Genomic DNA, 24,898 nt, shown 5'->3' with positions numbered 1-24,898 from the left:
TCACAGATATCTGCCTGCCTCTGCCTCCCAAATGCTGGGATCAAAGGCATGTATCACCATGCTTGGCTGTTACTAGCTTTTTTTTTTGGTCTTTTTGAGACAGGGTCTCCCTGTAGCCTCAGCTGTCCTGGAACTCACGATGTAGAGCAGGCTGGCCTTGAACTCCCTGAGATCCGCCTGTCTCTGCCTCCAAAGTGCTGGGATTAAAGGCGTATGCCACTATGCCTGGCTGTTCTTAGCTTTTTAATATGAGTTCTGAGAATGGCACTTACTGAGCTATATCCCCAGCTCTTTTGTCATTTTGGTCTTTTTTTTTTTCTTCTTTTGAAACAGGGCCTCATATAACGTAAGCTGGCCTTAAACTTGCTATGTAGGAGAGAATGGCCTTGAACTCCTAATCCTCCTTCCTTCACTTTCTAAGGGCAGGGGTTCCAGGCATGTGCTTCCAAGACTGCTCTCCACAGTTTAAAAAATTGTTATCTATTGTATGAGTGTTTTGCTTGCATGTATAAGTATACCTTTGCATGCATTTGCTGTGGAGGTCAGAAGAGGGTTTTGAATCCCCTGGAATTGGAGTTATGGTTGTTGGAACAGAATCTGGGTCCTTTTCAAGAGCACCTGATGCCCTTAACTGTTGAGCCATCTCTCTGGCCTCTTTTATAATTATTTTTACATTTTATGTATTTTGTGTGTGTGTGTGTGTGTGTGTGTGTGTGTGTGTGTGTGTGCGCGCGCGCGCGCGCAAGTGTGCCATGGTGCACTTCTGGAAGCCAGAGGACAACTTTGAGACCTGGGACTCTCCTACCATATGGGTCTTGGGGAATGAACTCAGGTTGTCAGAGGTGCCTTTACCCTCTGATCCTTCAGCTCTAATTCTTGTTCTTTGAGATAGTGTCTTATGTCATCCAGGCTGGCCTCAAACTTGGTATGTAGTCAAAGCAGGCCTTAAACTCCTGATCCTCTGCCTCTACTTCCCGTGCCAGAACTACTGGTGCATAGGGCTTATATCAATGTGCCAGGCGTGGTGGTGCAGCCCTTTAGTCCTAGCACTCGGCAGAGGCAGGCATATTTCTGTGAGATTGAGGTCAGCTTGGTCTACATAGCAAGTGCCAGGCCAGCAGGGGCTATAGGGAGACCCTGTCTCAAAAAGACCAAAAATAAATAAATAAATAAATAAATAAATAAATAAATAAAAATAATAAAAAGAACTGGGCCTTTAGTCCCAGTACCTGGAAGGCAGAGGCAAGCAGATCTCTGTGAGTTCTAGGCCAGCCAGGACTACGTAGTAAGACCTGTCTCAAAAAAACAAAGACAGCCAGGAGTGGTGGCGCACGCCTGTAGTCCCAGTACTTGGGAGGCAGAGGCAGGTGGATCTTTGTGAGTTCGAGGCCAGCCTGGTCTACATAGTGAGTTCCAGGACCAGGACTGGGGCTACAAGGAGACCCTGTCTCAAAAAGACCAAAAAAAAAAAAAAAAAAAAAAAAAAAGCAAAAACAAAAGGTCTGGAGAGATGGCTCAGCGGTTAAGAGCACTGACTACTCTTGCAGATGACCCAGGTTCAATTCCCAGCACTGACATGGCAACTACAAACCATCCTTCATTCCAGTTCCAGGGGAATCTGAAGCCCTCTTCTGACCTCCGCAGCACTGCATGACACAGGTGTACTCCACATACATGCAGACGATACACTTAAACACATAAAAAACAAAACCAAACAAACTAAAAAAACCAAAGACAAAAATAAAACAGACAAAAAAGAAAATAAGAACTATTGCTGGATTTTGTTTCATGTCTAATCTTGGTCAGCGATGTAAAAACTGACAAAATTGAGAAAAATCTAGGACTTTGGAGACAACAAGCTCTTTCGGTGATTTGAAAAGGTTATGCCAGTCCAGCTGTAAGTTCTAGATCAGGGAACCACAAAACTTTTTATAAAAAGTCAAGTATCGCCGGGAGTGGTGGCACGTGCCTGTAGTCCTAGCACTTGGAAGGCAGAGGCAGGCAAATCTCTGTGAGTTCAAGGCCAGCCTGGTCTACATAGTGAGTTCCAGGCCAACTGGAGCTACAGGGAGACCCTGTCTCAAAAAGACCAAAAAAAAAGTCAAGTATCATCATAAATATTAGCCAGTTATAGTTGGTGATACCTGTAATCCAGCACTTTGGAGGTGGAGGCAGAAGGATCAGGAGTTCAGGGCTTGCTTTGATTACATACCAAGTTTGAGGCAAGTTCAAAGATAGCCTGAGCTACAATAGACCAAGTCTTCTTTTTTTTTTTTTTTTTTTTTTTTTTTTGATCCTTTTGAGACAGGGTCTCCCTGTAGCCCCAGCTGGCCTGGAACTCACCATGTATTCCAGGCTGTCTCTGCCTCCCAAGAGCTGGGACTAAAGGCTTGTGCTACCACACCCAGTTGGCCCTGTCTTAAAACAACAAACAAAAAACATCCACAAAAAGCAAAAACCCAACAACCCTCTCTGAAAAACAAAACAACAAAACCAAAAAACCAAATCAACAAAAACACCCAAACCTCATAATACTCTCAATAAATATTAAGGCTTCACACAGATTCTGTGCAATGACTCAAAACAGTCATAGATAATATGTAAATCAATGGGCATGACTGTGCTCTAAAAAGAGCAGTCGACAATCCTGCTCTAGATAAAAAATTCACTGTTCTCTATTAAACTTATCTCAAAGGAAACATGTTTGGGTTCTAGATCATCAATTTTCCATGACATCATCTTCATTTGATTAATACTACAGTGCTTCAGTTTTACCAAGCACTTCTAAGATGTCTTACAAAAGTCCTTCAGCTTGCTAAGAGCAGAGTTTATCTTCTTTGTATTAATGAGAAAAAGATTAATAATTCATTAAATTGTTCAAGATTATGGGGCTGGAGTGATTGCTCGGTGGTTAAGAGCACTGGCTGTTCTTGCAGAGGACCTGGGTTCAGTTCCCAGCACCACATGGTGGCTAACAACTGTCCATAACTCCAGTTCCAGGGGAATCCAATGCACTCTTCTGACCTCCTCTGGCATGACGTGGGTACACTCACATGCAGGCAACACATTCATACAAATAAAAAATAAAAATAATATTTTTTAAAAAGTAGATTGTTCAAGGTCATCCAGCTAATGAAAGACAAAAATCTACATTTCCTAGATACTAGTTTAGTTCTTTAAAAAATACAAGGTTCCGAGGCTGGTGAGATGGCTCAGTGGAGGGTAAAGGCACTCACTGCCAAGCCTGACAACTGGAGTTCCATCCCTGGGACCCTACACAGTGGAGAGAAGAGACTGTCCTCTGAGTTCTACACATACACATGCTTTGGCATGTACATGTGTGAACACACACACACACACACACACACACACACACACATGCACAAAATAAACAATACATTAAAAAAACCCATAGGGTTCCAGACCTGGTAGTGTATGCCTAAACCCCAGCATTTAGGAGGTTGAGGTAGAAGGGGGGTGAGTTTGAGGGTAGCCTGGTATGCTGGATACTTTAGTTTTCAACTTAACACACCTGGGTAAAGGGAGCAAGCCAGTAAGCAGCATTCCTCCAGGGCCTGAGCTCCAGCTCCTGCCTCCAGGTTCCTGCCCCGAGTTCCTACCTTGGGCTACCTGATGAACTGTGACCCTGGAGATGTAAGCTGAATAAATCCTTTCCTCCCTAAGTTAGTGTTAGAGTATTTTGCCACAGCAATGGAGAAACAAAATGGGACGCCAAAACAGAGGGGCTGGAGGGATGGCTCAGTCGTTAAGAACACATACTGTTCTTCCAGTGGACCCAGGTTCCATTCCTATCACCCACATGGTGGCTAACAACTGTCTGTAACTCCAGTTCCAGGGGATCTGACACCCTGTTCTGGCGTCTCTGGGCATTGCATGACATGGGCACACTCACATACATGCAGGCATAACACACACTAAAATAAAATATTTTTAAAAAACCAAAACAGAAAACAAAAACCTGCCAACTAAACAAAAAACAGAGTTATACAGGCTTGTAATCCAAGCTATTTGGGAGGCTAAGGAAGGAGGACTACAAGTTTAAGGCCTGTGGACTACATAGTGAGTTCAAGATCAGCCTAGCAACTTAGTGTGATCATGTCTCAAACTAAAGGAAATGGCTCTGGATCTGGCTAAGTGGTAGAGTACTTGACTAACATACACAAAGCCCTGGATTTGATCTCCAATACAGTCAGAAAAAAAACAGGGCCGGGGAGATGACACAGTGGGTAAAAATGCTTGCTGTGTAAAAGCAGGACCTTGCAGGGGCATCCACTCTTATGTAAATAAGCCCCCACCAACTCTGTTAGCAAGCCTAATAAACTCATTAGGATCCCCGCTCCCCCCAAAAAGAACAAAGCTAATGGAAACTTTCATTATTCCATCAAAGTTGACCCCATGTTGGCAAATCTTTTGGTCTTTGATTTGTTAAATTAAAAATTACTTTATGTGTACATGTGTATTGCCTGCATGTAGGTGAACGCACATGCCCTTGGAGGTTAGAAGAGGCTGTCAGATCCCTTGGGACTGGAATTGTTAGCTGCCATGTGGGTGCTGGGATTCAAACCTGGGTCTTCTGCAAGAACAACCAGTGTTCTTAACCACTGAGCAATCTCTCCAGCCCCGTTCTTTGATTTCTTATTCCTATTCCCACCCCCCTTAAACTTCACTGTATATATACTACGTAAAAAAATTAATAATTTTTAAGACTACAAAAACAAAACAAAAAAAAAGTAGGAGGACCTGAGTTTGAATCCCCAATACCCACTTGAAAGCCAGATACAGTGGGAGCATCTGAAATCCTAGCAATCTGACAGTGAGATGGGAAATGGAGACAGGAGAATCCTCAGAAGCTCTTGGTTCAGGTAGCCAGTGTTCAAAGAGGCAAAACAACAAAGAGATCCTGTCTCAATTAAGGTGGAAGTTGAGGATGACATCCGGGGTTGTCCTCTGACCTCTACCTGTGCACTGTGGTGTATACCTCTGTTCACATATATACAGTTTCCTCCCCATACCCTAGCCACGTTATCAACCTTCAATGCTGCCCTATAAGGTGACACACATCTGCTGACCCAGCTTGAATCCAGAAGTTAGTTCCAGGCCAGTATAGACAATATGGTGAGACTTGTCTTCAAGAAAATAACTTTAGAGCAGGGTGTGGTGGCACATGCCTTTAATCCCAGCACTGGGGAGGCAGAGGCAGGAGGATCTGTACATTTGCATGGAAAACTGTACACAAAGCATGTGACACAAAACATAGGGTAAGATCTCTCTCAATGAACAAAGTTTGGCCTTAAAGTACACACTGAGTCTTCATGACCATGAATTAGCAGCTAAAAAGAGGCCAAAGAATAAGTCCACAGCTCAGCTTCTGACAGCACATGGCATCTTGAGGGTAAACATCCACAGATCTGCTCAGTTCACACAACTTCTCGTGTATTCCGGGTTGCTGTTCTTTCTTCAAGACTGAATAAGACCTTTCAGTTTACTCAACTGTTTCCAAAAGATCTGGATAAAGTTCTCAAACTAGAGTAAAACTTATTTTGTGTATTATACTTCCTTCGGATCCTGATTTTCATGTATATATGTAGATAGGTTCTCATGTATCCTAGGCTGACCTCATCAGACTTGCCATGTAGCTGAAGATGATCTTCAGTTTCTGATCTTCATGCTTCTGAGTATTGGGATCACTGGTACGAGTCATCAAGCGTGGCTTATTCAGTGCTAGGGATCAAGCCTAGGGCTTTGTGCATAGGTAAGTATTCTACTGAGCTACTTCCCTGGTCCATTTATTTATTTTGGGGCGTACTGGGATTGAATTTAGAGCTTTATACCTGCTAGGTTAGGTGCTCTACCACTTGAGCCCAGATCTTGACTTTTGTGTGCATATGTATATGTGTGTGTGCTTGTAGAGGCCAGAAGTTAACATCCAGTATCTTCTTCAGTCACTCACCTTATTTTTTAAGGTAGCAGCTCTCTGAACCTGGAGTTCACTGAATCAGCTAGACTGGCAGGCCAGCCAGCCCCAGGGGTCTGTCTCTGATTCCCCAGTGCTGGAATTATCATATACTTTTCACATAGATGCTGGGACTCTGAACTCAGCTCCAGCATTATCAAGCCACTGAGACACCTCCCTACCACCACCACCCCCTTTTATTTTTTCACATTTGAGACAAGGTCTTACTCTGTAGCCTAGGCTGGCCTGTAACTCTATATATGTAGCCCAGACTGGCTTTGAACTCCTGCCTCTGTCAAGTGCTGGGATTACAGATATGAGCCACCATGCCCAGTTTCAGAATTTGATTTTTTTTTTTTTTTTTTTTTGGTCTTTTTGAGACAGGGTTTCCCTGGAGCCCCAGCTGTCCTGGAACTATGTAGACCAGGCTGGCCTTGAACTCACAGAAATCCGCCTGCCTCTGCCTCCCAAGTGCTGGGATCAAAGGCATGCGCTACCACGCCCGGCCAGAACTCGATTTTTAAAATAGATTTTAATTGTAACACTAAGACTTTGCACTTCCTTGAGGGAGCTTAAGAAATTACATGATCAAAGAATGCAGTTGACTAGTTGACCTGCAAAGTTGCAGCTGCTGATAAGGATGTTCTGCAGTTTGAAAATAATATATTCTAAAAATTACCATTGTTTTTGTCATAATATTTATTTTGAAATTCCAAATAAGACTAAAAAGGATATGAACTTTAAAATATATATATTAAAAAGAGTGTAAGCAAAAATTAGAGAAACATTGTCCTAAGTTCTTGTAGAACATAAAACTCATCTTTCATTACTATTCTGCTGTGACTTAGTATAAAAATACAGATGGCACAGCTTTTATATAGCTTTAACAACTTGATTATAAATTGCTTTCAAAAGTAATTTATTTGGATTTTTCCATATTTTTAATGAATTGTAAATATATTAACAGAAGACTTTTCCCCCAAAGACTGTACAATTTCTGAAATAAGTCAGGAAAAGCAAAAAGAAGACACAAAATTACATTGTTTCAATGCAAATAGAACACACATAGCACACCCACACTTGCATTTTCCCAGGTTTTCAGAAAGAAAACGGGTCATATTTCTCAGCAAAGACCCATACTATACTCTGGCTAATCAGAGACTTTGAAACTGTTTTCTTCAAAAAGAGTGTTTTTAATAGACTAAATACTGGTTCTCACTGAGTTTTTAAGGTACAACAGCAGCATGGTTCAAATGTTTCTTGCGGTTCTGGGATAAAATAAAAAATTCAAAGTGATGAAATACAGAAAAAGTAGAGACCACCTTTCATTATTCTGAGTACCATTTGTTTTCCTGAAAAAATATTCCAACTTTCTAAAGTCCTAGAGTAATAACCATTTCCATGGGGAAAAAGAAAGCAATGCTATAATATACTTTTGTGTGTGCGTGTATATATATTTATATATGTATATATATGTATAGCTGTGAAAAGCTTAAACAGAAAAAAAAAGATAGCAAAGTACTTAGTCTTCTTAATTTCATTCAAAGAGAATTCTGAAATTTGAAAAAAACATTTTGCTTGACCAAAATGTGTTTCTTCTGGTTGTCTGATTCCCTACTCTGTGGAAAAAAAAAAAAAAGAAAAAGAAAAAAAGAAAAAAAAAAGGAGAAAAAAACCCCAAAACAATGCAAAAAACAGTTACTACATAGAAATAAGGCTTCAAACACCTAAATGACTTTAAAAGTAGGTATGCGGAATAAACAAAAGTAGGCCAAGTGGGGGCCTAAGTGTCCCTCAGCTGGCTACTGCCATGGTGTGCCCTTTGTAACTATCCTTCTACCCTTTGTCTCAAAATCAACACCAGAAAGTCCCTCTGGCACAGGACAAAATTCCTCCCACAAAAAGATAATTACACTTCAGTAAATTATGCTCTGAGCTTAGCTTTCTCCAGGCTGTGTAACAGAACTCAGGTAAACTTTCTATGAAACTAACTCTAGATCTGATACTGTTTGATAAATGAATATATAGCTGGCTTTATGATTTGCTAATTAAAATAAAGTAAAAGGAACTAAAATTAAACTTTATATAGCTAATGGATATTAAAATGGAGTATCTGTTAGAATCGAAGTGCTAGCCTTTGGGAATTTTTAAGGATATTCATTTATTCCCAACCTTTCCTTTTCCTCATAAATTATTTCTTTTTAGACAGCACATAATCATAGATTTAGGCAGAAAATTATCTTAAATGCCTCTCTGGTACCTATACCTAACTCAAGACTTTGACTTGAATTGATAAAAGTATCTAATTCATGTTTGGATGAGAAGATTAACAGTAACTGACAAGAAAATTACTGAGCTTACAGGCTAAAAAACTTTCTTCCACATCTTTTGTAATCCACCTAATTTTCACAGCTTGACTAGCAAATGCAGGTAACCAGTAAGTTTGTCCTTCATCAAATGATCCAAAATAACTGTAGGCCTGCCACTCACAAGAAACTATAATTTGTTATATTCTGACATTGGCACTTAATAAAATGTTAACTAAAGCTTCTCTAAAATTTCCAATACATTACAATAAAGGAGATACACAATTTAAGACTATTTAAATCTGTTACTGTGAAATTCCAATAATTCCCATTTCTTTAAAATTGTGGCCATTCCCCAAACATACCAACCCATGTTATGATGAATTCACAAGACAATCTGTCTCTGTCATAAGAAATTTTTCTCTAGGCTAAGTTTTCAACATCTTAAATCCAATTACTCGTTCAGTACAAGTTTTGGTGACTTACATTACTGAAAATAACATGAAGTAGAGAGCAGAAAAGACTGGAAAGGACCTCACTAAAGGAGAGCACACATTCTTGCACTCTACTTACACACCTCAAAAAGCCAAAGGGATAGTGTCTACAAAACATATGTAGATTCCCGGTTAGGTATAATTCTAATTGTTTAAGGCTTCCTTGATCACGATCTCTAAAGTTTTTCTTCAGTGTTCTCATACTGATTTTGTGGTAAACCTAAGTAGTTCTTAAGGGCCTGGTTTTGGCTTTTCAGTGGGGAACCACTCTATCATCCTTGAATGTCAAAGGTGATCCCACAGAGCTCAAAGAGAAGAGGCAGTATGGTAAAGACCAACTTTAAGGTTTGCAATACCAAGACAATGATCAACACTTTGAAGCAAGATGAATAAATTAAAATTCTTGGTTAGACATTAGAGCATTCTTGCCAAGAATAAGTGTACACCGCATGGAGGGCTATCTTATTCCCACATACGAGTCTCAATAGGCCCATTGCATTTATTTATAGGAGACACTGCAAGTTTAGGTAACCTACATTCCTTGGCAATGACGTTTTATTCTGTTACAGGCAATGTCTTTCATTGTTCCATCTGGCACTTGCTGACACCATTCTTGAAGAACCTAGAAATGAAGGTTAGTCACTCTGTTTATCAGGAACAGAACCAAATAAAAAAAAGAGAATTTTGGAAAAATGACCAAGAAATCTGGTTCATCACCATTTCCATATCTAATGGGTCCTTCAAGATAAAACATAACTCTTCCTTCCATGATGGCTTTCCAACCAAGGGAGATTAGAGAAAAAAAGAAAAGAAAGGTCCCCACCCTACCCCATCCAAATTGTCATTCATACTGGTAAAAGAGCCAGCTTGTTAGCAGCAAAGTATTGCACTGCCGTTCATTCTGTATACATCAGGGTCCAGTGAAAGTGGCACACTCATGGTGTAAGTGATGGATGATGATACCGTCGGCTCAAGAGTGAAGACGCAGTATATGGAGGAACAAGAAAGAAGTCAGCACTAGCCACATATCCAGTTGCAAAAGTCTGATGTCCAGAAGTTAAAATTCATCGCTTTCAGCTGCATGGAGCTGTGTGTCATCTGCATCTGTCATGCTACTCTCCTGGGATTCGTCTGTTCCCACTTTGAAAACAGAACAGAAAGTGTAAGCTGTGTGACAAATACATCTTGTTGGTTCATGAAAATAATTTTCATTAATTTGAGATAAGGCCTTAAAGACCATTAAAAAATCCTAATATCCTTTAATAAAATGCAGTTTAAGTTTCACATTTTATAACATGCCTGAAATAACTTACTATATTTAACTTTTAAGTAATGATCATATTCCTTTGAAGACAGGCTCTCATGTAGCCCAGACTGGACTGGAACTCACCATGTAGCCAAGGGTGACCTTGTACTTCTGATGTTCCTGCCTCCATCTTCTGAGTGCTACCTTATAGGCATGTGCCGCCACACCTGGTTTATAAAGTGCTGGGGAGCAAACCCAGGGCCCTGAACAAGCACTCTACTAAATGAGCAACATTTCTAGCCTCCTTCCTTTCCCCAATTTTTTTTTTTTTTTGGTCTTTTTGAGACAGGGTCTCCTTGTAGTCCCAGCTGTCCTGGAACTCACTATGTAGACCAGGCTGGCTTAGAACTAATAAAGATCAACCTGGCTCTGCCTCCCAAGTGCTAGGATTAAAGGCATGTGCCACCATGCCAGGCAACCCCCCCCCCCCAATTTTTTATTCCTACCCTAGGAATTAGAAATAGCTCTCTGAGATAAAAACAGCAGCAGCAGGAACAACAAAAAAGCTAACATTTAACTTGTTTTTTCTTTTCTTTTTCAAAATTTTATTATTTTTATGTGTAAGTGTATTGCCTGCATGTGTATAAGTGCACCTGTGTGGTGCAATGCCTGTAGAGGCCAGAAGATGGCGTCAGATTCCCCCGGAATTGGAGTTAAGGATGGTTGGTTGTTAGCACCATGCTGGGAACTGAATCTGGGTCTGCTGCAAGAACAGCCAGTGCTCTTAACCAGAGTCATCTCTCCAGCCCCTGGAACTCTACCTGCTTCTGCCTTCCCAGGGGTGGGATTAAAGGTGTGTGTCTCCATACTGCTGAAAATTGTGTATCCTAGGCTCTCCTCAAACTCCGGATCCTTTTGCCTCCACCTCTTCAGTATATCCTACTGGCATGTACCACCATAGTTGGCTCTCCTAACCACTCGTCACTGACTTGACTTTGAGGGTAGTACCTGCTAGTCCACAGAAATATGGAATATAACCTTCAGTTCTTCAGTTTCTTTTCTATCTTTTTGAGACAGGGTCTCCCTGTAACCCCAGCTGGCCTGGAATTCTATGTAGACCAGGCTGGCCTTGAACTCACAAAGATCCACCTGTCTCTGCCTCCCAACTATTGGGATTAAAGGCATGTACCACCATGCCTGGCTTGGTCCTTCAGTTTAAAAGAGCATTATAAGAACTTAGCGAGAGTATTTTTTTTTTTTTTGGGGGGGGGGTGGGAATTGTAAAACCATTTTCTTCAGAGATTTGAGGGTGAGGAGGGGCTGAAGAGGTTCTTGTAGGGTAAATCTTCCTGGTTGCCTCATGGCTAAAAAAGCAGACTTGGAGTTTAAGATTTTCACCAAGTTTTCTGGAACAAAAGGCATCTAATCAAAATTTGTCAGAAAATTTCCAATCTTTTATCAAAAGAAAAAGCTGGTGGGACACGACTTTAATCCCAGTACTCGAGAGGCAGAGGCAGGCAGATCTGTGAGTTCAAGGCTAGTCTATTCTACATAGTGAATTCAGGCCAGCTGGGGCTGCAGGGAAGCCCTTTCTCAAAAAGAAAAATAAAACAGGGCGGCGGGGGGAGGCTGGAGAGATAAGCGGTTAAGAGTACTAACTGCTCTTGCAGAGGACCCGGGTTCAATTCCTAGCACCCACATGGCAGCTTAACAACTGTAACTCCAGTTCAGGGGATCTGACACTCTGACCTCTGCAAGCATTGCATGACATGAATGTGCTTATTATACACATTCAAGCAATACACTCATACACATGGAAAAAAATAATAAAATATTAAAAAATACACACATATATAAAATTATTTGTTCTCTTCCGTAAAACTTTTTTTTCCTGTCTTTTGAGACAGGGTCTCCCTGTGTCCCTAGCTGGCCTGAAATTGGCTCTATAGGCCAGGCTGGCCTCAATCTCACAGAGATCCACCTGCATCTGCCTTCTAAAAAATTCTTTTTGAGCAGTCAGTGTTCTTAACCGCTGAGCCATCTCTCCAGCCCCTGAAACGCTCTTAAATATATAAATACATATAAATACTTAAGTTTAGATTTTGAATTTGCCAGAAATACACAGAATTTGAATAGCCACTACTACAGAGATGAGATTCAGGTTAAAAAAACAAACAAAAAAAACCCCAGCAACGGATTTGTCAAAGTCATGCAGAAATGCACTTTAGTATCATTCATGTCACCTTATTCGATTTTCCTAAAATTTCCTTTGATATAAACAGCACAGTTAGAAAAATAACAAAGCAGGCCAGACTCGAAGGCTAAAGGCAGCATTATGAACACTACCAGTCTCATGTATGGTTACTCACTGATCTGTTCTTCTTGGGTTATTGGCTCCTCATCATCTGGAAGATAGCGCTTGTCAATTGCTTCTTTAATCTGATTATTGGCTCCTTTAGGATCTAAATCCATAGCCCAAGAAAAATTCATCAAGGCGAGGTGTGTCTGACCCAGCTTCTTGTAAACCTGAAAGTAAACAGCAGCACTGCATTCTTCCATTATGTTGTGAACTTTAACTATACAATCTCAGACCCAGTTTATATGCTCCAAGTCCATTTTGATGGGGAGGACATTTTCATCCTACAGATGAACTCATACTAACATTTAAGTACCTTTTTCATATAAATAAGGTATTATTTTCATAACTCCTTGCCTATATTTTTCAGATAAGGAAGTTTCCAATAAATCTCATCGATTGGAACACTAACAATGGGAAGAAATAAGCTGCTTGATTAACATTTATTTATTTTTGGGAGAAGGGAGAACAGTGCTGGGGATCAAATATAGGGCCTTGTGCATGCTAGGCAAATTCTCTACCAATGAGCTACATCCTCAGCCCAGTTTATACAGTATCAGGTGCTGGGAATGAAACCTAGGGCTCAGGCAAATACTCTGTCAGCTAAGCTATATCCTTAGCCCTTTGATGATTTTTTTTTTTTTTTTTTTTTTTTTTTTTTTTTTTTTGTTGTTTATTGAGACAGGGTTTCACTATGTGGCCCTGGTTGGCCTGGAACTCACAAAGATTCACGTACCTCTGCCTCCCAGGTACCGGGATTAAAGGCATGCACCACCATGTCCAGCCTTGATACCATCTTTATTTTATTTTTTGTCTTTTTGAGACAGGGTCTCCACAGCTGTCCTGGAACTCACTATGTAGACCAGGCTGGCCTTGAACTCACAGAGATCTGCCTGCCTCTGCCTCCCGAGTGCTGGGACTACAGGCGTGCGCCACCACGCCTGGCTGATACCATCTTTATTAAATGCTAGAACTACATGTATTATTCCCAGAGCCCTTAGTTCAGGGATCTAATTGAATTTTCTCAGTAGATGTTGTAAAATAAGTATTATATTTATTTTTGGTCTTTTTGAGACAGGGTCTCCCTGTAACCTGAGCTGGCCTGGCATTCGCTATGTAGACCAGGCTGGCCTTGAACTCAGAGATCTGCCTGCCTCTGCCTCCCCAGTGCTGGAATTAAAGGTGTGTGCCACCATATAGGGCCTTTATATTTATTTTTTAAAATTGAGTATTTGGGGGAGGGGCTGCAGAGATGGTTCAGTGGTTAAATGCTTGCTACCCTTCCAGAATGTCTGAGTTTGGTTTCCAGCACCCATGTCAGGCAGCTAATAACTGCCTGTAAGTCTTGCTCCAAGGGATCTGACATGGTTTTCTGACCTCTGCAGGTACCAGTACACCCTTGGCATATGTTCATATAGACAAACACAAATAAAAATAAAACCAAACCTTTAAAAAATAAAAAAAGGAATTTATTATCAAAGTTGCAGTGTAAGACCATGGTCCAATTTTTTACCTTTCCTATTAAGAAATAGACGAGGGATTCTTTGGGAACAATTTGTTTCAGTTCTTCAAGTTCTTGTAAAGCAGACTGCAAAAAAAAAAAAATTAGAGGAGTATAATTTTAACAGAATTTTGACTAAGCAAGTGTTGTTAGATTTTTCAAATTATTTTAAAGGCTTACTAGATTTTAATCAATGCACTTGAATTACATCAGTTTCTTTCTTTCTTTTTTTCTTTTTTTTTGTCTTTTCAAGATAGGGTCTCCCTGTAGCCCAGCTGGCCTGGAACTCATTATGTAGACCAGGCTGGCCTTGAACTCACAGAGATCTGCCTGCCTCTGCCTTCCAAGTGCTGGGACTAAAGGCGTGCACCACCACACAGCTGCATCAGTTTCTTGTTGTGAAAATAAAATGCATGAAAAGAAATTATGAGACAGTAAGAATAAGAGAGGACAGACGTTTGCTAGAACACACTGAAACACACACCACTTCAATGGAGATTTAAGAGCTGCAACCCCTGCTTCTGTCATCATTTCATTAAAATAGCAAACAAATCCTGGATGCCTGGAGAGAACTTTGAAAACAATGCTGTAGAAGGTAATTAAGCCTGAAGTTCTTTTAAGAATCTTCTTTCTCAGGCAAGCACTAAGCTTTGAATATCAAACTAACAACATTTACCTTGCTGAATTGAGTTAAAACTGTCTAATAATCTTCTGACCCCTGCTGGAGTTAAGAGATGACAAGAGCTGGGCATAGTGGTGCACGCCTTTGATCCCAGCACTCGGGAGGCAAAGGCAGGTGGATCTCTGTGAGTTCAAAGCCAGTCTGGTCTACATAGTGAGTTCCAGGACAGCTGGGGCTACAGGGAGACCCTGTCTCAAAAAGACCAAAAAAAAAAAAAAAAAAAAAAAAAAAAAAAGAGAAGAAATATAGAAGAACTGGATTCAGATTTATTTTTTGTCTTTTTTTTCCTAGATTTTTTTTGGGAGGAGGTCTTCTTGAGACGTCGCCTTTTTTTTTTCTAGCTTTTTAGAAATTTTTTATGTGTATGAGTGTTTGCCTGCTCACATGCAAGTGCACATGCAAATGAGATGCTATTCCATTTTTACCTAGCAACTGAACAAAATAAATTGATGATACATAAATAACCATGTATAGCAGGAGTAAGAGGAAATTGATATTTTCAGCAATAAGCTCAGCAGTCCCACTATTAACATTTTTTTTTCTTTTTTTTAACCAATGATTTAATCTAGAACTTCATGCACGCTAGGCACCTACTCTACCACTGAGCTATATCCCTAGCCTCTGCTTTATTTTGTTGAAATAGGGTCTCATTATATAGCCAAAGCTGTCCTTGAATTCACAATCCTTCTGCTTCAGCCTTCCAATGGCTTAAGATTACAGTTGTGTGCCACCATATCCAGCTCCATCGTTAGGAAACTGTCCATTTACTCAGTGATATATTAAAAAGTATTCACTGGAAATGGTGATATGGCACAGTGGGTAAAATGCTTGTAGCCAAACCTGACTACCTCAGTTTGATTCATAGAATCTACATAGTGGAACAAACCCACTTCCATAAGTTGTCCCCTGACCTCCACATATGTACCATGGTACATGTCCTTACCCATAAATAAGTAAATGTAAAACACTTTTTAAAAAAGGTATTCAATGACAGATTAAAAAGTAGCCATATGACGAATAGGGTTGATCAGGAGAAAGCAGAATTTATTAGCAAAGGAGAATATGCCTGCCCAGGTATTGAGCTGGGGTCTTTTAAAAGGGAAGCTTCTGCTTCCTGCAGAAGGTGAAAAGATATATATTTTTTAAGTTGGGTGTGGCGGGGAGGGGGGGGGCAGGACTGTTAAAACCCATTCTCTTTAGAGATCAAAGGGGAAGCCTGCTGTGTTGGCCAAACAGTGGAGAAAAGTCTGCTTCTACTAACTTTTTACCTATCATTCACCAAGTCTTGTTTTTTTTTTTCTTCTTTTTTAAAACAGGGTCTCCCTGTAGCTCCAGTTGGCCTGGAACTCACTATGTAGACCAGGCTGGCCTTGAACTCACAGAGATCTTCCTGCCTCTGCCTCTGCCTCTGGAGTGTTGGGATTAAAGGCGTGAGCCACCATGCCTGGCTGAACCTATAGTCTCAACAAGGTAAGAATGACTACCCTTGCAGAGGGATAAGTGATAAAAGGGTGTGTGCATTTAACCTTCTATCTGTTCACTTGGTAGTTTTCTTTATTTTAAAAATTTATGGACAATGGTCACTAAAGCTTATCTTCTTTTTTTTTTGTCTTTTTGAGACAGGGTCTCCCTGTAGCCCCAGCTGTCCTGGAACTCACTATGTAGACCAGACTCGCCTTGAATTATCTGCTTTTTCAAAAAAGTACTTTATTATTTTTATTTTATGTGTATGAGTGTATTGCCTACATGTATGTAAGTACAGTGGTATTGTGGAATGCCTGAGGGGCTCAAAAGAGGGCATCGAATCCTCTGGAACTGGAGTTACTGATGGCTGTTAGCCGCCATGTGGCATGTGGGTGCTGGGAATTGAACCTGGGTCCTCTGCAAGAGCAGTCAGTGTTTTCCACCACTGAGACATTTCTTCATTATCTGCTTTTTCATTTTCTTTTCTATTCCTCTTTGTCACAAAATACAAACTTAGGTTTTAAAAAAACAGATAAACTATATATAGTTGTCCTTCCTTGTTTTTAAAAATATTTTATTATTTTTATTTTATGTGTATGCGTGTATTGCCTGTATGTATGTAAGTGCACCTGTGTCGTGCAATGCCCGCGGAGGACAGAAGAGGCTGTCGGATCCCCTGGAACTGGAGTTACAGACAGTTGTTAGCTGCCATGTAGGTGCTGGGATTCAAATCTGGGTCTTCTGCAAGAACAGGCAGTGTTCTTAACCACTGAGCCATCTCTCCAGACCCTCTACTTGAGTTTTTAAAGGACAGCAAACATATTAATTCCATACAAAGAAAAAGTCTCAAAGATAAAAAGAAGTGAAGCAGGGATCAGATAGTGAACCAGTAAAGGTGTCAGAGGATTATGGAACTCAGATAACAAGCAAATTTCTTTTCCTAAAAGTATAAAACTTTAGTTTTATTTCTCAAAAAAGTATGTTAAGTATAAAGAATAAAAATATGAAGGGTATAGGGGCTAGGGATGTAGCTCAGTTCACAGGGTGCTTGCCCAACATGCAAGAAGCCTGGGTTTGGGGATTGGAAATATGCTCAGTACAAGATCAGCAGAGGACCTGTATTCAGTTCCCAGCACCCACACAACAGCTCACAACTATCTGTAACTCTAGTTGCAGGGGATGTGACATCCTTTTTGGGCTTCCAAATATACATGCAAGCAAAACACTCATACACATAAAAAACAACCCAAAACAAACAAAAAGCAGCAGCAGTCCTGGGTTTGATCCCCAGTACCACATAGGTGGGGCATAATGGCCTACACCTGTAACCTCAGCACTTTGGAGGTAGAGACAGGAGGATCAGAAACTTAAGGTCATCTTTGACTATGTATCAAGTTGGAAGCTGACCAAAATACACAAATACACAAGATCTTGTCCCCAAAACAAAACAAGATAAAGGATATAAAGTATGAATCCTATTTCACAGTTCATATCTAATGTCAAATGAGATTTCTTTGCTTTTGTCAAGGATGACCTTGAACTTCTGATCATCTTGCCTTTACCTCCCCTCCCAGTGCTGAGAACTGAACCCAGAGCTTTGTGCATCCTAAGTAAACATTCTACCAAGTGAGCTACATCCCCAGCCCCGTTTTCCCACTTCCCTCCAAGGACAATGTCTCATTATGTCTAGTCTAGCTCTGAATTTGTGATCCTCTTGCCTCAGCCTCCGCTGTGCTGGGATTACGGGTTTATGCCACACACCTAGTTTACTCTTTACTTATTTTGGTCAGAGCCTAAATTTATTCAAACAGGAAACCAAAACTCAAGAAAAATCCTATGTCACTTTATCTTGTTTTTCTCTTCTTCATTTTCCCCCATATTTTCTATCAGGTTAAAGATCTATAATTTGAGGGGCTGGAGAGATGGCTCAGTAGTTAAAGAGCACTGGCTGTTCTTGCAGAATACCCAGGTCTGAATCCCAGCAACTACATGGTGGCTAACTATTCCTAACTCTAGTTTCAGGGGATCGGACGCACTGTTCTGTCCTCTGTGGGCACTGCACAACATGGGTATATTTGCACACATACAGGCATAACACTCATAAAATAAAAAAATGCTTATAAGTCACTACACTTTATGTGCTTGAATGCATTATTTCTGTGATGCATTGGTTAATGTTGGCTCTCCCTCTAAGGGGTATTATATTGAAAACTCAAGGCAAGGAATGTGATTGCATTATTTACCTCTATATTCCTAGTGCCTGACAAGACAGCAGGTACTCAATCTTTCTCCTTCCTCTTTTTGCAAGTGGTAGAGATTGAATCCAGGGACTTGGACACTCTAGCCAAGTACCCTATCACTGAGCTATATTTGCAGTGCAATAAATATTTGTGAATAATGCATACACATTCATCTGTCACTTCTTTTAATCCTAAGAGGATAATGTTTCAAGTCTTATCTTCAAGATTTCCTTTAAGGGAATTATTCCTATATATAGAATCCTTATAAATTTCTAAACATCCACACACTCATTCTTTCTAGGAGTATTTCTACTTTAAAAATTTTTGTTTTCTCAGTGTCTCACTCTTGTAGTGCAGCCTGTATCTGGGCTACTCTGTAGCTGGGTTGGAACACCTGGCAATGCTTCTGCTTGGCCTCCCTAGTGATGGAATTATAGAGTGAGCCACTACACTTGGTTTCCCTGAAGTATTCCATGAAGAAATAAAATGAAATAAATAGCTTCCCCCCCCCCAACAGTTTGAGAAAACAAACTGCTTCAAATAAGAGACAAAGTAGCAACAACTTTTAGTTTATTAAGAGATACAACACAGCTGGGCATGGTGGCATGCACCTTTAATCCCAGCACTTGGGAGGTAGAGGCAGGTGGATCTCTTTGAGTTCAAGGCCAGCCGGATCTACATAGTGAGTTCTAGGCTAGATGGGACTACAGGATATCCTGTCTCAAAAAGACCGAAGGAAAAAAAAAAAAAAAAAGAGACACAATACAACGTGGAAGAAGCTGATATAAATCTTACCTTATATTTTTCATTTGCAAATAAAACTGAGGCTCTGTGAAATTTGCATAGAGGGTTCTTGGGATCGATAACAATGGCTTTGTTTAGGGTATCCAAAGCCTTCTCAGATTTTTTGAGTGCATGTTGAACCTATAAGACATAAAGATCCCTCTCCCTATTAATAAGAAAGGTGAGAACCAAATAATGTGATTCAAAAAGCAACACAAGGATAAAGATGAGGCTGTATGGTCTAACTGGACTTCCACTGCGTTAAATGGACTAAGTAACTGATTACCAAATGATAATCAGATTATTTCTAATTGTCTTCCAAGTCTGGCAACTGCTTCATTTTAAAGATAGCACACAGCCTGGTGTGGTGGCACACACCTTTAATCCCAGAACTTGGGAGGCAGAGGCAGGTGTATCTATGTGTGATTGAGGCCAGCCTAGTCTACATAGTGAGTTACTGGTGGGTGGGAAATACAGGGGACCCCGTCAAAAATATACAGACACAAATAAACAAACAAACAAACAAATATAAAGATAGCACACTGTGGGCCAGCAAGCTGGTTTGGTGGGTAAAGCATGTGGTGTGCAAATCTGGTGACCTTAGGTCAATCCTCAGAACCCATGTAAAGGTGGAAGGAGAGAACTAAATCCAAAATTATCCCAAATGCGTGCCCTGAATCACAAACACATATAACTAATTAAAAAAAGTTTTTAAAGAACCCCAAACTCTAAGAGATGTTAAATCATTTCCTCCAGGATGAAAACTTAGGTTCTCTGCCTCTTAATCTACTATGTACCTATAATGATAATCATGATTTGATCTTTATAGCACATATTTGGTTTCTTTCAAGTCTCAAAGTTTGTTTTACCCTTCACAAGAAAAGTGTTTACTTTATCCAGACAATATATTTCAACAGGCTTATTATGGTCCTCTAAATATTGCTTTTAAAAATTTTGTTCAAAGAATCTGTTTATCAATCCTGCCACTCAATTATACTTTTACCTGTCACTCAAACAATTATACTTTAACTTTGGGAATTTATTTGAAAACTAGGGGTTGGTACTATAGCTCATCAGTGAAAATAATCATTGAGAGTAGCAGCTCATGCTTGTAACCTAGCACTGAAGATGCCAAGGCAAGAGCATCAGGGATTCAATGCCAGTCTTGGCCACATAGCAAGTCTAAGTAGCCTTGGCCATATGAAACTCTATATCAAGAAAAAAAAAAACAAGGGGCCAGAGAGATAGCTCAGCCATTGAGAGTACATACTATTCTTGTGAGGACCTGAGTTTGGTTCCCAGAACCCATGTTGGGCAGCTCATAACCACCTGTATGTAACTCCAGCTCCAAAGGATCTAATGCTTATTACTTCCTGGGCACACACACTCATGTGTATACATCCACACACAAATAGTTAAAAATAAGATAAAATCTCATTTGAGTCACGTAACAATCCTGTGAATGGGTAAAGCAGTAAAATTGTTCTGAAAAATTAAGTAACTTGTCCAAGGGAAAATTGTTCTGAAAAATTAAATAACTTGTCCAAGGGATGAGAGCACGTAAGTGCCAGGTGTGGTGGCCCATACCTATAAACCCAGCATTTTTGAGGCTGAGGCAGAAGGGTCTTCACATGTTTGAGGCCAGCCAGGTCTACACAGCAAGACTGTCTCAAAAAACAAACAAAAAGAGCATATGAGGACACAAATAATACTTTTATCATTTTCCATTTTTAGACAGAATCTATCCCAGGCTGTTCCAGAACTTATTATATAGCCGAGGATGACGTTGAACTTGTGATCCTCCTGCTTCTGCCTTCAAGGAGTCCCAGGATTACAAGTATGAGCTGCCATGCTATTTTATGTGGTGCTGGGGATTAAACCTAGGGTTTCATGCACTCTACAAATTGAGCTACATTCTCAGCCCCCAAAGGGATATTTATTTCTTTATGTCAAGTAAAAAAGGTAATGTTTTAAGCTGTGAAAGACTCTAAGGTACTATTTAACAACAAAAGAAAAAGCCCCAATTTTCATTAGAACCATTAAGTCACAAGCTATTTTAAAAGGAGAGTTAACAGAGCAATGTTTAGAAAGTACTTACTACTCCAATGTGGCAAAGTAAAACTGAACTTTGAGGGTTGATATCAAGTGCTTTCTGGAAATGCATTTCTGCAAGGCTGAATTTTTCTTGCTTGTAATAAATCATTCCTAAACCATACCTGAAAGTCAAAACAAATTATAATTTTAAGGAAAGAACTTTTGGCTGCTGATTTAAATACAACCATTAACAGAATAATTATGGTATCTGGCATGTTAATACACAATGGAAAGAATACTGGAGATCTTATGGGGAAGCAAAAGTATTAGTCATGATAAAAATCATTAAAGCATTTTAGAAGACACAATTTTGTAAGTAAAAACAATAAAGTTAACCAATCAAGTAAAACTATGATAATGTGAAAAAAGAAACTACATCCTTAAATTCACTACTATTAATCTAGACTTAATAGTTATTTCTGCTAAGTGATTATTATTAATTTTTTTGGTCTTTTTGGTCTCCCTGTAGCCCTGGCTGGCCTGGAACTCGCTATGTAGACCATGCTGGCCTCGAACTCACAGAGATCTGCCTGCCTCTGCCTCCCAAGTGCTGGGATTAAAGGCATGTTGCTAAATTATGCCTTTTGAGATGGCCTTACTATGTGCCTAAACTGGCCTTGAATCCCTAAGTTCAAGCAGTTCTCTTGCCTCAGTTTTCTAGGCAGCTGGGGAAAATATGCGTGTGCCACTATACTTGGCTCTGGTAAATTCTTTTTCCTTCAATTTATTAAAACCATACTTTATTTAACACATAATAGAATGATTTCATATAGTTTTAAACAAGAAAAAGGGAAAATTTCAGGTTATTACCCCCCCATTCCCAATAAATTAAAAAAAAAATAGGTGAGTCACTGCAACAAATCTGTTCAGTGATTAGCAATGTCTAATTCTTATTGCACTTATGATTAATGGATCTAAAAAAAGGCCCAACTTCCATAATCACTGCCTCAAAGGAATAATACATGTTGGATTCTTTTGGAATGGAAAATTGTTCTTGCTACTTCAATAAAGGGAAAGTTGAATTCACATATCCATTACAAAACAAAACAACAACAAAAAGCTATGACAGAGCTGAAACTAGAAAAAATTTAAGCCTTATTAGCCTTCCATCTTCTTTATGACTCATGTGTCCTTCTGGCAACATTCTGCCTTTGTCATCACCTAATCTAACCCCTTTTACTTTCTTTTTTTTTTGTCTTTTTGAGACAGGATCTCTCTGTAGCCCCAGTTGCCCTGGAACTTGATATGTAGACCAGGCTGGCCTTGAACTCATAGAAATCTGCCTGGCTCTGCCTCCTGAGTGCTGGAATTAACACTAAATCCATGTGCCATCAAGTCTGGTTCTTCTAAATTCTTCCTTTTCTTTCTGTCTTCTTGAGACAGGGTCTCCCTATAGCCCCAGCTGGCCTGGACCTCTGCCTCCCAAGTGCTGGTATTAAAGGTGTGTGCTACCACACCTGGCTTTTATTTAAAGATCTATTTATTTTTAATTAATGTGTATGAGTATTTTTTGTTTTCTGTTTTTTGACACAGGGTCTTCCTGTAGCCCCAGCTGGCCTGGAACTCCCTATGTAGACCAGGGTGGCCTCAATCTCCGAGATAGTCACCTGCCTCTACCACCTGAGTACAGGACTAAAGGTGTGTGCCACCATACTTGGCCTTATGTGTATGAGTGTTTTGCCTGTGTTCAGCACCCACAGAGGCCAGAAGAGGGTGTCAAATCCCCTGAAACTGGAGTTAAGAAAGGTTGTTAGTATCCATGTGTGTTCTGGAAACCAAACCTGGATCCTCTGAAAGAGAAACCAAGTGCCCTTAACCACTAAGCCATCTCTCCAGGCCCAGTTCTTCTAAATTCTTAATGTGAATAATCTTGTTTAATCCCAGAAACTGAAGAAGATAGGTACTGTTATCATTTCCAAGTTAAACAAAGAAATTAAAGCTCAGAAATAACTGGATTAAAGCTACATGTTATAAGGAAGCTAATCAGAACCTTAGTTTTGAACTAAGAGATCTGCCTGCCTCTGCCTGGGATTAAAGGCATGTGCCACCATGCCTGGCTGACATTTGGAATTTTCTTAAGTTGTTCTGCACCTTACTTTTTGAGGCATGGTCTCTTAGTCAAACTGAAACTCAATATTCAGGTAAGCCTGATGGCTGTGAGTTCCAAAGATTCACCTGTCTCTGAACCCTTAGGGGTGGGGTTGCAGGTATGCAGTTCCTCACCTGGCTTTTTACCTAGGTGCCTAGGATCTGAACTCATGCTTGTATAGCAAACACTTTATCGACTGAGCCATTGCCCCAGTTCCAAGCACATGCATATTACAGTAATTATATATAATGCTTTTCTTCACTGTATTTAATATATTAAGAATATAATCTACAATGATTATAACTATAAATTTTTTTTTTTGTCTTTTTGAGACAGGGGCTCTCTGTAGCCCCAGCTGGCCTGGAACTTGCAATGTAGACCAGGCTGGCCTCAAACTCACAGAGATCCGCCTGCCTCTGTCTCCCAAGTGCTGGGATTAAAGGCATGTACCATCTTACCCAGCTAACTATAAAATACTTGTAGAGCAACTATATCATAAAATAATTAAAATATAAAGAAATTTTAATTTAAAGGTCATGTAATAACGTATTATGTTGCTATAAAGGTATTTTTCCTGAATATTCAAAATGTCAACTGACTATGTGGTTACATAAGAAGAACTCTACTTAATGATACCTAAATAACTCAGTATTCAAAGTCCTCCTAGTAAAAATGCCCCAGGAAGAATAATCCTCTTTAGCACTTTTGATATCAGAATTATTGAGAATGCAACTACTGAAAAATAGAAGCCTCTAAACACGAAAAAAAAAAAAAAACCCAAAAAACAAAACAAGTTCTCGGGGCTGGAAAAACAGTTCAGTGGTTAAGAACACTGGCTGCTTGCTCTTGCAAAAGAACTATGTTTGGTTCTCAGCACCCACATGGTAGCTAACAATAGTCCATAACTCCAGTTCCAGGGGATCTGATGCCCTCTTCAGGCCTCTGTGGGCATTGCATGCATGTGGTGCACTTAAATGCAAGTAGGCAAAATATTCATACACATAAAAATAATAGGAGCAGAGGTGCATGGATCTCTGTGAGTTTGAGGCCAGCCTGGTCTACATAGCAAGTTCCAGGCCAGCTGACCCTGCCTCAAAAAGACTAAAATAAATAAATATGAAAAAACCCAAGTCCTATTAAGAATTTAGTTCTTAGCTGGGCGTGGTGGCTCATGCCTTTAACCTTAGCACTTGGGTGGCAGAGGCAGGAGGATTTCTCTAAGTTCAAGGCCAGCCTAGTCTACACAGTGAGTTCCAGGCCAGTTGGGGCTACAGGGAGACCCTACTAAAAAAAAAAAAAAAAAAAAAAAAAAAAAAAAAGACAAATGAATTTAGTCCTTAAAGTGTGACTATTCCACGTGTCAAAAAGAGCTGGATTTTTTCCTTTCCTTGGCTATTTTTCTTTTCAGGAATATAAGTATTTAGAAATGAGATGCAATGGGGCTGGAGAGAGGGCTCATCAGTTAAGAGCACTGGCTGCTCTTGCAGAGGACCTGGGTTCAGTTCTCAATACCTACACGGTAGCTAACAACCATCCATAACTCCAGTTCCATAGGATCCAATGTCCTTTCCTGGCATCCACAACCCATACTGTACCTATATACACGTAGGAAAACACTTAAACACATAAAATTTTAAAAAGTTAAAAAAAGAAAAAGTAGCTGGGTGTG

The 24,898-nt window shown here is 40.0% G+C and overlaps 1 protein-coding gene across 4 annotated transcripts in view; it reads right to left on the bottom strand.

Moving 5' to 3' along the window:
* Positions 1–6,876: 6,876 nt before the first annotated feature.
* Cdc27 (cell division cycle 27) overlaps positions 6,877–24,898 on the bottom strand; it is a 76,362-nt gene continuing 58,340 nt past the window's right edge. For all 4 annotated transcript variants that reach the window (XM_017795306.2, XM_008821888.3, XM_008821889.3 and 1 more), the window contains exons 15-19: positions 21,145–21,262; positions 19,059–19,187; positions 13,890–13,964; positions 12,390–12,546; positions 6,877–9,914 (exon numbers count right to left, since the gene is read on the bottom strand). In XM_017795306.2, the coding sequence (XP_017650795.1) occupies positions 9,832–9,914; positions 12,390–12,546; positions 13,890–13,964; positions 19,059–19,187; positions 21,145–21,262 (562 nt within the window). In that variant the 3' untranslated portion in view covers positions 6,877–9,831. The remainder of the gene's footprint in view (positions 9,915–12,389; positions 12,547–13,889; positions 13,965–19,058; positions 19,188–21,144; positions 21,263–24,898) is intronic.

The sequence above is a fragment of the Nannospalax galili genome, unplaced genomic scaffold (assembly GCF_000622305.1).
Source record: "Nannospalax galili isolate Female #2095 unplaced genomic scaffold, S.galili_v1.0 scaffold1128, whole genome shotgun sequence".
Lineage (NCBI taxonomy): Eukaryota > Metazoa > Chordata > Mammalia > Rodentia > Spalacidae > Nannospalax > Nannospalax galili.
Note: the sequence above shows the minus strand (reverse complement) of the source record. Positions and strands in the feature narration are given on the sequence as shown.